Genomic DNA, 16793 nt, shown 5'->3' on the forward strand with positions numbered 1-16793 from the left:
AAGCCACTCCCTGCTTGCAAAAAGCATTGGTACAGACAAAGCTGGTATCTTGGGTTGAAAATTCCATGTGACATCTCCCCAAATGAAGAAATATTCTAAAATATCTTGCCCATGAGCATTTGGGTGTTTTGGTTTTTTTTGGGTTTTTTTTACTACACAGAATTCACACCACATTTTTTCCTCCTTATCTTGGGCAGGAGAACAAACTTCAAAACAGTTTATCAACACAATTGTCCCAGACACACAGGAAAGGTCTGCCCTAACTGCAGGCTAGGGAGAAGGAAGTTTACAAACCCTCCTGAGTTACTTAAATATCTTCTGCAGAACGAGTGAGAAAAACTCATAGAGAGTTTGCTGGCCTCACACAACAGGGCAGGAGTCAGACACCCTGCCTGAGCTACAGGACTTGAGCAGCCTCTGACTCACTAGCAGAGGGAAGGTTTCAAACATGTTCAGACACAACTGCCTCCTCCTCTTGTGGACCTCAGTGCTCCCTGCAGCAGCTTTGGCCCTTTTCTCCAGAGCAGCAAATGCCCCACACTGTCTGTACATCAGGATCTCAGTGTTCTGGGAAAACCCACAGTTTCCAGAGAGGTGGGAGTCTGATCTGCTCCTGTATCTGCAGCACGACCCGGAGTCAGAAAAATAATGTCAGATTCAAATTTAAAAAAAAAAAAAAAGACTACTAGAAAAAAGCAGGAATATGTGTACCATACACACTTCACACTTTCTGAAGCCTTCAGTGGACTAACTGCATTGAGTGCATAGGGACAAAAAAGTAGTATTAAATAATTAAAGCACAGCAGACAGTGCGACTGTGGATTGTGGCATGCAGCAAACAGAGCACAGATGACACAAGGCACTGTGACAATAAGTACCATCTAGGTGTGGTCCTTGCTGTGTGTTTTGCTGTGCAGAGATCTACAGTTACTGACTAGATCATAAAATGCCTCTGACACCCAGCTGAACTGATCCAGGTTCCTAATTCCTTCTATGTTCATGCCCTTTATGCTGTACACATGATGGCTGTGTCTGTGGAGCCTTGGCATCCACCAGCTCCAGCCCGTGGTGGGAATAAATGACTTGGCCACTGCAGAGAAAAGATCCTGTATAGGAAAAAAAAAAGGAGCAGGCACAATCTTATCATCACTGCACTTTGACCAGGTCTGGCAAAGCACAAAGCTGTGCACAAGGCCACCATGGAGCACAGCCAGGCATACCTGCTGTGCAGAGCCCCCCCGCCCTGGCACTGCACCCTTCAGATCCCACTCAGGCACGAGAGAGCTGCTGATCAACGGGAAAACAGGACCTGGTGGCCTCATCTGCAAGGCTGCACAGCACATGCCAGCAATTCCAGGCATGTGAGAAGCCTGATCAGAAGAGCTGCCACCTGAGAAACCACCTCCAACTGGGAGTAAGCAGCTACACATTGTAGTAACCGCTAACAAAAGATAGCCTCAGAAAGATAATCTATCCCCCTTTCATTTTTCTGGGAAATTCCAGTAAGCTGAGGTAGCACCAAGTAGTACACAAAGCAATTATTTCTTCCCAGATATGCAAAATGGATTAAAAAGCCACGTCATCCCTTTTCTTTATTACTCTCTACTGCTGGCAGTGGACACCCTCAGCTTTTTCTGCTCTCCTCCCCTCTCACCAGTCAGCAAAACCTTCCAAATGGACGTTTACCCACCTGTTTCACTTTCTCCTCCTTGGCAAATGTATTATTTTGCTGGTTTTCTAGCTCCCCAACACCATAAATGGCTTTGAAATTGGCTTCTCTCTTGTGCACCTGCATCATCAATGTCGTCAGCAAGAGAGATGTGCACGGCTCAAGGAACATGTTTGTGTCAGAAAGCTGCTGCAGAGCCTTAGGGAGAGCAGGGACTGGATGCTGATGTGATGCTTGCAAGCATCTTAAAAGGGACTTCAGAAAAGCAGGGTATTTCTTTATGGGCTTTGAAGCACTGAATTTTCCAGTTGCTCACAGGGAGATGCCCAATTTCACAGCAGCATTTGCATTGGAAACATCCCCATCACTTTGTTCCATGTTTTTATATTGCATCTTATTGTGCCACATCAGCACAAACCCCCCAACCTCCTGCAACTGTTCAGCCTACCAAAATGTCCCTGGATCTCTGCAATTCCCTTGTTTTCCTTCTCCTTTGTACTGTGTGATGTGCAAGACTGAACGAAGACTCACAGCTTTCTGATCCCAAGACTCACAACCTTGCTGAGAACCAGAGATCACTGGGGTGCTCCCAGAATCACTGCCCACCTCATGTTCAGAATCACTCACAACATCCCTCTTGTCCTTGATGGATCTTTCCTCTGGTCACACAACCTAATCCAGTATTCTCATCTTAAGTAAGACAGTAAAGAGCACCAGAGACCAGGAGATGGGAAATAGCTGCAATGCAATGGCTTCTGAATGAAGAGAGGGGAATGAAGGATCTATTGGTTTGTGGATAGTTTTCTAATTTTAAAACCATCAGTGTTCTAGGAAAAAAAGACAAGGAGCTGTGACAGACAAGATGAACATGAGGGTTATAGCAAGAGCTAGGGCAGATGATACAGGCTGTGACACTTGCAATATACTGCTTTACAGTTTTCTTTGGTATTAGCAGCAGTTTTATTATCCCCTAATACATTATGTATACTATAATGTAAGGACAAAACTGTGCAAGAAATGACAGAGAAATTTAAAACAACACCAATTAAAACACAACACAAAAGGATTTACCCCTTTGCTCCTTCAGGGTCACGGAGTTCTTCTAACACCAAGAGTTCTCGAAGATCCAGAATGCAGAACTGGGCCCCATGGCAGCAGCTTAACAAGGCACTTAGCATGTGTCATCTCCCAGAGTTAGGTTTTCACACCCAATGCATCATGTGAAGAGGATAATTACACTCCTGGGAAAGCCTACCAGTCTTGTCCTGTCTCCACAAGAGAGCTCCTAAAACCAGATTTTTCTGCAGCCAGAAACCTGAACAAGAGAATAATTTCGGTGCAGCTCTATATTATGACAGCTATAGATGAGAAGTTGCAATTTGGTGAAATTCTTGGTCACTGTGACCTCAAAATCCTGAATTGCAAAGAATTAGTCATAAGGTCAGCCCAGGAATAATGCGGAGGAGCAATTCACCGGCACAAAACCCGAGGATCCCTCTTGGCCAGCAGCTCAGCATTCCTGAGAAACAACATATTCCAGCAATTGTATCTGCTCCTCTTCAGAGCTGAGACCTAAGCACACAATAACAAGCTGACCTGTTTATTCAGCTGTTTTTGACACCCCTCTATCTTCAGACCTAATATTAGTTTGAATAGGATAGCATCCAAGTCTAGAGGGGAAAATTTAGAGCTGGTCCTGACTTAGCTAAAGCAAGATAGAAAATAACTATCTAGTTTCTACTCAAATTTCACCACCAGGCCATTAATTGGCTTGAGTTCTGCCTCCTTAAAAAAGGCCATTTTGGCAACACAGGAGGCAGCCAGGGGTGCCCAAAGCTCGTGTGCCTATGGCTGGGTGAGGGCAGGGCAGCTCAGAGCAGCAGCTCAGATGCAGGCTGGCACCCCAGCGTGCTGCCAAGAGCCTCCTTGGGCTGGACAAAGTGCTGTGCTGACATGGATATGCAGCTCCCAATTTGAAGTGATTCATGTGAAGCCAACACAGAGCACAGCCCGTGCTCAGCTGCAGATGTACCTTCTGGGAGGAACCTGCTCCAGTGGCCCCCCAGAGAGAGTGAGGTATTTTCCCAGTGCAAGCTTTAAAAAACAAAAAAAAAAAAATCTAGCCACTCCACCTGTTCCAGTTCTTAAAACATTACCAGCATTTCATAAAATGAATAGAAGAAAAAACTTTCTGTCAACATCTTGTCTGTTTCTCATCTATTCATTTCCACCTCCCAAGTGAGATCTGTGCCTTTCTGCTGTGGCAGCACAGCTACCTCTAGCAAAATGAGATCCCAGAAACAGAAAACAAGGCCAAGAATTTTCAAGTGACTTCTGATAACAGATGGCCTGAGACTGTCAAACTTGTGCTGGAAAATGAGAGAGGCAACAGACTTCATGTGCTCATGAAGATATCTCAAGCCAAAAAGAAAGGGAAAAAAAGACAAAAAGACATCCCCTCCAACTCAACTACAAGAAAATAAATGTTAGAGAAATAAAAGGCTGTTAAGTATGACAAGATTTCCATTATGTTGTTCCTGAATTTGCAATGAGGTTGTTCAGATAACAGACAGGGTGGTCTTATCAATCACTGGATGAACAGCAGGCACACAGAGCTGCAATTCATGTTACCTTTCATATAGAAAACAACAAACCATGACAGCAAGCATCAACTTCACCATGAGAAGAAATCAAAAACTGAAAAACGGTCTCACTATGTTTACCAGAAAGCTCAAACTGATACCAGTCTCACTTCTTGGCAACACAGATCCATTCACACACCCCTTGGACCCCACATCTGTTCCCTACAAAGTCTGGCCTAGAACAGCACCATGACGCAGAAGAAAGGCAGGATATCTTAAATAACTGTTCATGATCCCCCATAACTGGTACCCAAGCATTTCAGAGGAAGAGTACAACCACCAGCCAAAAACTTGTGGGCTGCCTTTTATCTGTCCAAGCAATAAACCTGCTTGTCCAAAACTAGTGTGTCATCGAAGCCCACAATGCTCCCAAAATCCTGGGGCTGTGAAAGGCAAAACTTAATTCCACATCTTTGGTTCCCATCATTCTATCATTGACTTGCAGATAGACACAAAAGGAAAAAGAAAGAAAAAAAAGCGTTGTTGGCCTAATTGTATCATAATTATTTATTGTTTTACCTCAAAGTAAAAGAAAATGAAAACTTCTCTGTTCTGTGAAAATACCTCAGTGTTTCAGTTAAAGGAAGCAAAGAAACAGCCAAGAGAGTTACAGTTTTGTGTGCTGGGTAACCACCAAGGAGAGGCCTGAAGTCCAGAACTACCACTCCAAAGAACTGCTGAGCTCTTCAAATAGAATTTTCACTATGCAGTAGAGCATGGGGCTATGGAATTGTCACAGGGTACCAAATCTTTCTCTCTCAGATCCTAAATTAGGTCACTAAACACACTGGCCCTTTTAATTATATCCAATGTGATTTCTTCCCAGATCTCAGCGTTTTAAGGCAAGATTTACTGAGATTTGAGGCTGTAAATTTCTTTACTGTCATCATTTAAATTCTATATAACCCCCACTCCTGTATCAGCACTATTTTTAATCATTACCATAGTGACAAGGCCGTAAAGGTGCTTTACACAAGGAAAGCTTTACCACACTTTCAAGAACAGTTGCTCTTAACTTATTATTTTAAATTTCAGAGAAGAGTAACTTACTCTGAACGTTCACCATTTGACACAAAACCTGATACTCACCCATGGCTATTGCATAAAAAAATACTAATTAACAAGAAATTCATAACCTCGCCACAGTAAAGACCAGATAACATATCATCATTTAGGTCAAGTATGACTTTATTTGACAGTCAATCCCTTTGCAATTAATAGGGCTGCTTGTGCATGGAAGTATCTGTTTCCTGAAGACACAGATAGCACAATCCCTATGAGAACCAGGGAAGTATTAATCCAAAATTAAAGTTTTTGAACAAAGGCCAACATCGCTTGTTTTAGTATTCAATGCAAAACGTCTGCAAATCCCAAATGACAACATTGTTCCAGTTTCCTAATTCATGGGATTCAAAACACGGGGTCTGGGTTAAAAATGAATTTTAAAACAAAAGGTAACGTGACTGCTGACTGCAGGTCAGGGGTCTGCACGTATGCTGGGCTGCATGAGCACAGATGGATGGGGAGGGGGCTGCTCCCCTCAGCCCAGCACTGCTGCTTCATCTGCTTGGTTTGGGGCTTCACAGGCTCCCAGCAGCCTCCTACCACCTCAAAGTGAGCCCTGCATGCAAGAGGACAAGTGTGGCGTGGGTGGAGAGAGGACCAGATGATGTCCAAAGGTCCCTTCCAACCTAAACAATCCTACAATTAACACATTTGCACTGTCCCTGCTAAGAGATGTGTAAACTCCCTAACCAAGCAGCAGTACTCATTAGGGGACACATGGGCACTGGTAAAAAGCATCAGTGGGAAAGACAAGGTACATGCAAGCCTTTCTGTAAGATCCAGGTCAGAAGCACACAGAGCTCAGTTTGAGTCATGCTTCATGCTTTCCTGCAGACCTGGCTCTGTTCTTTCTGTGTTGTGTCAATTCAGGACATGCCCCCAAAGGCTGTCAACTGACATGTTTGACTGCTGCATCACCCAGCTGACCAGAAAACACGAGCAACTCACCCCACAATGAGGGCAGTGTGCAGGGCTTACTATCAGGCACGATAAAAAATGCAACATTTCCTGCATGAACTTAGGTGAATTCCCACTAAAAAATGTAAATCTATACCTGTACTCCTGGGAGAAAAACCTCACTGATGTCTTTCTAACTGAAATGCAACGTGGTACTAAATTAGTCAAGTGTACCTGTTAATGACTAATACTTTTAGCATGTGGTGTAATGGGGCTACAGGTTTTGTACAGAGGATGGTACCTCTCAGTGCTCAGCACTACAAATGCACACAAAGTGCATTTAGCCCAAAGGGAGCAGCACATAAACAAGCAACTAAGTAGATGGATGCTGGCTGGGAAAATACCAAGAGTATGTATTTCCTTATTTGTGTGTGTCCCAAAATCACTCCTCCCAGTATCTTTCAAAGCCAAGTTTAGCTGTATCCATCCCCTGCAGAAGTGGCTGGTTACCACTGTATCTGCCCTGGATCCAGCCAGGGCAATGAACTGCATGTGTTATTCTCTTTTGTATACCCACAGAAAGTGTTGTTATCTTTATTGATACACTGTTATGACTTATCAGCTTCCACATACCAAAGATTATGTATCATGGTTTCAATCCAACCTCCCTGGTTGAGAGGAACTTTCCTTACACAATGGATTAATGATTTATGTTTGAGGAGCTGGAGAGTTGTTAACATGTTCTGTTTATTCTCTGGACAAAGATAGTTTGGCTTAGCTACAAGCTGAAGGAAATCAGGATTTCTAAAAATAGGCTGAGGTGGCCAATAATCCTTTAGGAGTTGTGATACTCACTGATATCCAGATTAAATGAGGAATTATGAGTAACCCTTAGTGGGAGGGTTTGAAATGGAAAACCCAAAGAGAAGATGACTACATAAGGAAGACTTGCATGGAAGTATCCCTGAACCCTGCTGATTTCAATGAGCCCAATATTCAAGAAAAAAGACACAACTAAAACACTCTGTAAGCATCTAGACAGCTAGTTAGCTGGATGACACATAAAACCCCTTGGAGCTGGATCTAAAGCATGGATAATTATGTGTTTGGTTCTCTTATTTCTGTTAATCTGTACCATCTCTTTTATTATTTTCTGGGTCACAGGAAGAAATTATTCTTGATTTTTATTTCCGTGTTTGCCTCTAGAACAAAAATAATTTCCAGGGTGCCGGTTGGCAAATTGAATTCCCACAGCATGTTAAACCTTAAAACTGCACCACATCAAAGCTCCCTCACAGACCTTAGCACCTTCCTACAAAACCAAAGTGTGTGCCTGAACCTAAAGAGCTTCCCCAGATATTTGAGACACAGCTATTCACTGTTCCTTCCCATTTCCCATGCAGCTCAGGGTACATGCAGCATCTGATTCCCAAGGCTTCAAGCACAGGAAAAGGAGTCAGAACGACACTGACAGAATATGAATCTGTTCCCATAACTGTAATTTAAGAGAGGGCAATCCCCACTGCTGGAAATTCTCAGAATATCAGTTTGCTGTCTGTACAGTGGATTCCTCCGGCCTTGTTTGGGCAGGGCAGGAGAAAATTAAAATGAAATCTAGTGCCAAGGACACTGGGGTTCAGCTGGGCTCCCTAAATGCTCCCACCACACAAGTACAAACAATAGCAAGATCATCTCTGTTGAATGTTTTCCCCTGAACAACTGTTACAGCTATCTGCACCGGTTTGTATCTGTGTTCTACATCCCACAGAAATGTTTTGACCTATTATTTTGTAAGACCACTGGACAAATGTATCATTCATCAGCACAACCACCCAATTACAATACAGCTGTGGCAATCTCTCTGCCATCTGGTGCTTTATGTAAATGCCCCATTCCAGAAGAATAGGTTTCCTGTTTTTTGTGGGTTCCCTCACTACCTGCTTAATCATCAAACCATACAAATTATGGAGTGAGATGAACCTCAGCACCTGGCTCTTAAAGTCACAGGCTCCAGTGCCAGTAAAGTGATAAATTTCACTGAGACAGACACAACTGCACTCCCTCACTTCTCGTCTGCACTGACAGCTTCTCCTGGTTCTTCAGCCCCTTGGGATCTCACTTAAGCCTGCCAAAGAGCTGAAAGTTACCAGGTGCTCTTCCTCTGAACTATTAAGCAACAAAAAACAAAACCTAAATTACCTCCATTTTAGCAAAAAGGAATTTCTTAGTGCCAAGTACCTGGGCAGTGACTAAACCCTGTCACTGTTCTTATGGGAAAACACTATTTGCTATTCTTGGTAAAGGGAAGGGCTTTCAAATCAAGATAATGTTTCACTTGTTTTTCAGAAACAAATTTAATGGGGGTGGGGAGGGAAGTAGGGAAGCAAAAATAAATTCTACTTTGCACCAAGTTAAATTACTCAGAGTTTCCCAAAATGAGAGGCTTGGGTCAGAAGCACTGGAAAGTTTAAGAAATGCTCCTTTAAAAACAACTCCCACAGAGCAAAGCTCCTTCTCTGTGACTGAAAGGCATGCAAGCAAGCCAGGTCACTCTGTCTAGCCTGGTTTGCTTTCTTTCTTTTCCTTTTTTTTTTTTTAAAGAATTTATTTGGTGGGTTGAATGGTAGGCCCATGTTGCACCTTTACCACCTCTTACTTGATGTTTTCCAGAGCTGCATCTCCAACCCCAATTCTCCCCTCACTGCAGGAACAAAGTGGGCATGAGCCACCAGCACTTTGGTACCACAACCATCCTGGCTGGGGGTGAGGTAGAAAAAGAAATTTATTCCGTCATCATTTCTATCCATGCTTTCTCTGATCATCCCTGCCTGCCAAAGCAGGAGAGAAAATAATGGCCACATGGAGATAATGCCTCTGCATGCTTTAAGTGCTTTGTTATCCTCGGGAGTTGCAAAGAAATCAAGGCTGGCTGGGTATTGTGTTAATGATACTGTCAAGAGGCCAAAATAAAGTGCTACAGCACAACCCAGCCTCCTGCTATCAGCACTTCTGTCCCACTCTGGTTTGGGCAGTCAGGGTAACAGGCTGGAGAATATGCCAGTGGTCTGGGAAAGGAGATCTCAACACTTGGCTTTTGCTGATAAGAGCCTGGAACTGCTCAGAACACGATTCTCCCAGACACTGATGGCTACACAAAGCACACCAACACTGTAGCTCTGCCACACAACTGTTTTGCAACTATCAAATACACCTACAACAAAACCAGTTTGGTGGGAGGGACTTCCGTATATTTTTCCATGTGGTTGCTGTCAGCAGGCTGAAATCTTGATAAGCTGCACAGCCAGCTTGGCTGACTCCACTGAAACCCTGCTGAAGACAAGTCCTGAGCTGAAAGGTACTGCTTGTGCTTCCCACTGCAAGGCAAGGCAGGACAACTATATTCAGCATCTGGCCAAAACTTGTTCCTAACTGCATCAAAGATCCATCCAGATTCCATCCAAAGGTCAGCAACTACGGTTTTTGATGAGGAATGTGCTGCTCTGGAGAGACAATGCTGTCACTGTGATCCACTTTCCCTACTCAGGGCAATCAGTCCATTGTTCCCACTGAAAATGAGAAAGGCCTTGAGGTCTCTGAAATGGAAACTGCCTTTAATTCCAAATCATCCTTAAGTATAAACACAGACTGATGCACCACTGATTGATGTTACACATACAATAAACAACTCTAAAAGACACTCCTTCTCCCTAGCTTCTCAGAAAACTCAAAACCAACCAAACAAAAAACCTCAAAACTAAGAGTCCAGAGGATGTGATGAGGTGTACTCTCTATAGCATATTACACTTCACAGTACAAAACTAAAACCACACCATCTCTGTTCTGTTTAAATGTGAATTAACTGCCCATCTACTTTTTGAAGCTAGTCACATGTTGATAAAGCTGGGCTGTGTAACAAGTTAATTTGTCCACTTCATCCGAGACACAGATATGTTAAAACTGCAGACATGTTCTGATTTAGGACTTCTGCAAGAACATACTTTTTTCCATTCAGAGCTTTGACAATGAACAAACAGGGAATTCTAAAAAGTACTCTTGGAGGCAGAGAATGAAGAAGATGAAGTACAGAACTCACCTTCCACTGCAAAGAATGGAACCACTGATCCCTCAGGTAACTGTTTGCAGCCTGCAATAAAGAAAAGTTACAGACAGAATCATTAATTTCTACCAGTGCTTCAGGTCACTCAGGCACTTTAATGAGTTTATTTTCACAGCAAGCAGTGATACAAAGACCTTGCTGCATTATAAAATACTGAACCAAAACCTTACAAAATATTAAGCCCCTATAAAATGCTGTCCAGCCCAAAGACTGAAAAATCCTCTGTGAATTCAATCAGGTGTGGGTCAGATCTTTAATGCCTGTGTGGCACTTGCCTCTGCCATTAATCACTGGAAGGAGAGTAGGAAGATGGGCTGACATTTTAATAGGAGGGGTGGGTTTTTTCCATACTCTGGTTTCTTTTCTTGTCCTGCTCCTCAGTGGCCCCAAAGCAATTCAAATAATGTCTTAGCTCTTTCAGTGATATTAAACCAGTGAAAAGCCCAGCACACACAGACGTGCAGATACATGCACAGACTGTTTGCAGCAACAGCATAAATGTTGCAATAATCACTCCCAGCCATCACCCATTTTTGGCCATATTAAGCACAGCTGCCAGAAATTCCCAGTGTGAAGCCAGGTCGTAGCCAATGGAGGAATAGTTCAACACTCCCAAAGGTCAAAAGGCTTGGTATCAAAAAATATAAAGGCATGTAGAGTGACGTAAATATGCATGCCTTAACAAGGTGACATAAGTCTGAAATATTTGAGTGGGTAGAGATGCCCTTTGGCTTTTCCAGTTCCCCCTTAACGCTGCCTATGGGCGATTTTTGCCCACGTTTCAAAATGTTTTACAAAAACACTGAAAATTACAGGTTAGCCTGTAAATCCATATTTTAAAAAAAAAAAAAGGTGAGGTTCTTTGCTAGTCAAAAAGCACATACTTCTTGTAAATTAGAGCATCACGTATCAAATGTCACTCCCCAACACCTTTTCAGGTAAGTATTCAAAATCCACACTACAGAACGTATTTAATCTCCAACACTCATTCAGTTCACTGATAATGGCAGGAATACCAGAAGTAAAAATGCTGTATGGTTACCAAAAACATGTTTAATCTCAAGGTCAGCTACTGATGGTTCAGTGACACAAATTTAGACTGATTACTATGAATTAAACAGAGTAATATCCTTTTATATATGCATTACATATTATTTATATCTTAATGAGAATCAATTGCTCCTCCAGTAGATGTCGGGGCAATAAAGCAGGAATAAATATATTATAAATAATCTTGGCTGACCACAGAATTTATCAAAAACCTTCAATTTAAAAAAGGAATGCTGACATATCAGAATATGAAATTGCTACAAATGCAATTAAAAAACTTCCCTTTTCTATTTTCTTCTTTTTGCATGCAATGAAAAACTGTAAAAACATTTGGACTGCAGATCTTCAGGATATTTCAGTCACACAATATTTAATGATTTTCCATTATTTACACTGTATTTTATGTATATGTGGGCATTATAACACAAAACAGACTTTTTATGTTACAGAATTAAATTTCAATTCAATATACTTTTTACTATATTTTAATGAAATGAAAAGGTCAAAAATAATTTGCCACCAAAACACAGAAGAATGTTTTTAACATAATGAAAAACATATGAAGGAAATATACTTAGCTATTTCTTATCTTTGCCCAGAGAGAAGGCTCTGAAACCTCAACAGACTTATTTGAAAAATTTAATTTGAAACTGAACCTTTTTTTCGTTTTTTGAGGAGACAACTGGTTCATGCAGGAGAACAAAAAAAGTCCTTTCCAAATTCTAGCATCAAAGCCCTCTAAAGAGTAAGTAAAACGGAAGGTTTTTGTAGGCTTCATGTAAACTTAGCAATTGCACCAATAAGACTGAGTTTATAGGAACTATACAAACTAAGATACTGTTATTTAAATCAATATAATCAAAACTATTCTAGGGGAAGAGAGTACTTCACCCAAAGAGGCAAAATATCAACCTGATTCAGTCCCTGGTCTGAAAGTAAGAACAAATGCTGAATCCCTAAATTGAGATCTGTTAATTATTCTCCTACTTTAATGATGTCAGCAGTACAGACTGTAAGACCACTGCAAATGATTAGAGAATATTATGTGTAGATATATTCTGGAAGTGACTAGAGCCCTAACTATTAGTGAGGACAACAGCATCATGCAGAGCAGGAGGCACAAGTGGACTGCAAATACTGGGGGAGAAAAGAAAACGAAGAATGCTGCAAGACACAAAACCAGAACTGGCAAAGGAAGTACAACTCCATGGCAGCAATATACAAAGCATTTTAGAAGTAAAATTAGCAAAGTGACTAAGTTCCAAGTGTGGGGCCCAAGCACTGTCTACACACAGAGTTAGTTATTGCAGAGAAGTGATCAAGCAAATTGGCACCTGGGTCTAGGTTAGGAGTGTGAGCCCTCTAAACATTCAGAGCTCAGGCTGTTAGCCAAGACCACTTCCCAGGAAAATCAAGAGAAAGAAGACAAAGTGAACAGAAAATATAAAAACAAACCTTTAGAGAATCCCCACACTTGTACCAGTGGTCAGGACTCAGTGGTAAGAGAAGCCTGGAAGGCCAATGGCCATTTCACCAGTGTCTTTACACCATGCTCAGCACAGACTGAATACTTTACCCCAACCACCCTTATCCTGAGGGATGCTGACACCAACATTCCCCATCTCTCCAGGCACTAATCCTCCCTGTGCACCCTTCCGGCCACCTGACCCCAGCAAAACCACAGCACCACGCAGGAAACGCTGGATCTTCTGCAAAGGAAAACAAAGATCCCACTCTTGCACAGCACCCCTTGGTCCTCCCTCCTCATTTTCAGGCTTACACTGAGAAGGCACTACAGGGAGCATTTCTTTCCTACCAAAGGAACAGTGAGTTCATGGCACGGCAGGATGAAAAAAGAGCCACCAGGCTCTTGTGGGTGCTCAGCTGCCCAGCCAACTCTGCAGGCACTGACCTACTCGAGCATTCAGGTTACTGTGAGCAACATTGCTGAAGTTTAAGCGAAGAGCACCAAAGTGTAAAGCAGTGGAGGGAAGCACAAATCATTTATGGGGCTGCACACAGACATTCACAGTTTATCTGATGTGCATGGACAGAACTCAGGCTTTCTGCACTGAAGTCATCACTTCTTGGGAACTGACACCTACAGTTTTTTACTGCAGCTAAGGGCATAGTTTACTATATTTGTTCAGCTCTAGGGTACAATAAAAAGGAGAAAATGAGACAGAAAATTCTTCAAACCAGGCATTCCTTAGGCATTTTGACCACACAAGGAAAGTTGTTTTTTGTTTGTTTTTTTTACTTTCAGCTTTGCTCTTGCAGTGAGTCCAGTTCTACCCCACTCTTTTGACTGCTACCTTTCCAACTTAAAATTCAGCTGGAAATGTTTTGCCTGCTGTTGTCACAAATAGTAAATGAGACAGGACTGAAGCACAATGAAGATTCTATAATTCTTCACTGTACTTCAATACAATTTTACATACAGAGGTATGCAAAATAATAGTTTAGGCCCCTTGTGTGTTTAGTATGTTTAGGCCCCAGTTCTACAATTTTTTTCCTAAATGCAGTGGCTTTAACAGGGTAGTGGGTGACACACGGTCCAACTGAGCTTCCTGCACAATCAAGACCTCACATTGTTTTTGTACAACCACAACATAGTAGAAAAATACCTTAGAAAACAGGAAAATGTGGGAGTAAAACTCTTCAAAGGTGCAAGATTAAACTACTTGAAGCTTATTTATTATTCCAATAAGGAAGAAGAATATCGACTTTAGGAACATCTACTGTTAGCAGTATTTTTTTTAAGATTAACTGATCCTAGAACTGTGTTCTGCAGGATTTTATGTTCTTATTTTTGGGGTGTAAAGGTTCAATCAGAGAGGAAAAGCCACCTGGGATCAGCTGTAGTACAAACTTTGCTCATAGGATTAAACTCTCCTGCTTTAAAAAGACAGTTCACAGAAGAAAAACTGTGCAAGAGATTAAATGCCTGCATATGCAAAGCTTTGGTCAACATGAGTGAATTTATACCTCTGCTGAAAAAGGAAGTATTTGCTCTGCACCCCAACTACTTCATTTCTTAGTGAGTAGGAATACAAGTTTATTATTAAAAAGCAGTGAATGGTTTAAAGGCAAGTTTTCCTTTTTGGTCACAAAAATAGATGAACAAGCTTCATGCCAGTGTTACAGCCCCTGCAATAATTTGTACCCAGGCAAGGAGGAGACTAAATAGGAACATGTGTGTTACTGAGAAACAGAACACCTGAAACTCTGCAAGAAACAGAGCACTCTAAAAATTATGGTGAAGGTCTCTGCCATTTCTTTAGCAGTAAATTACCACTACAACATCCCTTGCTCCTGGCATGTGTGTTATTCAGAAGAATACAAGATCAGGCTTGTCCAGGTAGCAAACTGTTCCCAAGTTTTTCCTCACAACAGCGTCCTTCACACACGTGCTTCTAGGGGATTTTGCCATCTGAATGGATGTGGCAATAAGTGGGATTTGTTGACCCAGATTTTGGCTTTGATTCTTCCTCAGTTTATTCTGTGATTCTCTCTCTCCCTCGCTTGCTTTCTGGTCAGCAGGATGGGGGCTTTGCTGTGCTTTTTTTCCCATTCATTACTGGGACTCATAAAACAGCACTGGCTTCTCTGCCCCCCTTTATTATCAGCCACGGGAACAGAGGAGTGTCCCAGGGCTGCAGGAAGCCAAGCCCCACACAGCTGTACAAAACCTTCACATTGCTGATGCAAATCACTCTGTTCCACCTCTGCCTTGGGCAGATTTGCAAGGGAAACCTGCCACTCTTCTGCCCTAACCCAGGGTAGAGAGAGAGCTGCTGGGAATTGCTAGAAATGCCCTTTTCCTCCTTAAAATATTCCCTTCCTCTCCTGGGTTGAGGTCCTTGTATGACCTCTCCACACCAACAGCACTGGCTGGACTGGCACTTAAAACAAAAGGCAGGTTCTCCAAGGAGACCAAAATAAAATATTACTGAAAACCCAGTGGAAACATTTACCGTGGGGACTCCCTGGCACAAACAGTGTGGTCAAGCACCGAGCTGAACGTGTGACTGTTGTGCTTGTCAAGGCTTCCTGCTCTGTTTGTTTTTCCTTCTGACTACACTCAATTGCCAAGAAATGAATAAAACAACACGAGTGACAGGGATGGAAGTGGTGGCTTTAAGGCTAAAAGAAAGGACTCCACAGGAAAGCAAGGCAGTACTGTCGTGACTGAAATACCAAAGCCTTTTTCCTGGGACTCTTCCTACATTTGGTGCTCAGCAGCTCAAGAAATTGTATTGTAAGGTATTTTTTAAATCTCTTTCAAAAGGTTCTTCCAGTTTTTTCACTATCAAGGGTAGAGCATCCTCCTCATAATCATCCACACTGCACCATAATCACACCTTGTGCTTTACAGAGGGAAAGCAGAAGGGCAAAAGCCTAGCCCAGCTCAAGGAGGCCCTGCTATTCCTGATACTAAAGACCTCGCACTTCATCAAAAGCTAAATTTAGCTCCTATTTCCTGGCCTGAAGAGCTCATGGCCTAATGAGCCAGCTTCAGCAACACCTTCTTTCTAACTGCCGGGCAGAAAAAAATCAGAGATTTTGATTGCTGCTCATGGAGAGAACCAGGGATCCCATCATTTGGCAGGGGTAAAGAAAACACAAGCCCTCAGCACGTCTAGAAAACTGACAGTCCGTGATCCCCAGAAACCTGACTGCCCATGAATCCCACATGGGACAATGGGAATCCCCAAATGCCAGGCAGTGAAACGCTCAGATAGCTGTGCTTATTCAACAAACACTGAGTGGGAAGAGCTCCACACATGAAAATGACTTTTAAGCGTGAAGCCAGCCTGGATGAAGCTGTCTGCTGCCTGAGAACAGGTCTTCCTCTGAAACCCAGGTAGACACATCCTGTTACCGTGATCCCATTTCCCAAGAGGAGCTGCATCACCTCCGGCACTGCCTGTCAGGTTTCATGTGCTAAAATAGGTTGGGATGGGTCAGTGTTGCCATGGGAGGGCTTGGGATGATGTAAGGAAAGGTAATGGCACTCTTCCCTCTCTGACTCATTACTGTGCACTAATAAGCCAGAAATAGACCCTGGCGACAGCAGACAGAGGGGATGAAAACTTGAACATGGACAGGGGCTCTGCTGTGGCATCTCACACAGAATTGTTTAGGTTAGAAAACACCTCTAAGATCAAACCCAGCACAGCCAAGCTCATCACCAAGCCACGTTCCCAGGTGCCACGTCTACATCTTTTAAATACCTCCAGAGATGGTGATTCAATCACTTCCCTGGGCAGGCTGTGCCCTGAGAACACTTTTGGTGAAGAATTTTTCCCTAATAGCCAATCTAAACCTCCACAGTCTTTTCCTCACCCAC

At 42.6% G+C, this 16793-nt stretch overlaps 1 protein-coding gene across 1 annotated transcript in view; it reads right to left on the minus strand.

Moving 5' to 3' along the window:
* LOC120508047 (c-Maf inducing protein) overlaps nt 1-16793 on the minus strand; it is a 129805-nt gene that overhangs the window by 41939 nt on the left and 71073 nt on the right. The window contains exon 3 of the mRNA XM_039721323.1: nt 10367-10417. Coding sequence (XP_039577257.1) covers nt 10367-10417 — 51 coding nt within the window. The remainder of the gene's footprint in view (nt 1-10366; nt 10418-16793) is intronic.

This window comes from Passer montanus, unplaced genomic scaffold (genome assembly GCF_014805655.1).
Source record: "Passer montanus isolate IOZ18808 unplaced genomic scaffold, ASM1480565v1 scaffold45, whole genome shotgun sequence".
NCBI classification, from domain to species: domain Eukaryota; kingdom Metazoa; phylum Chordata; class Aves; order Passeriformes; family Passeridae; genus Passer; species Passer montanus.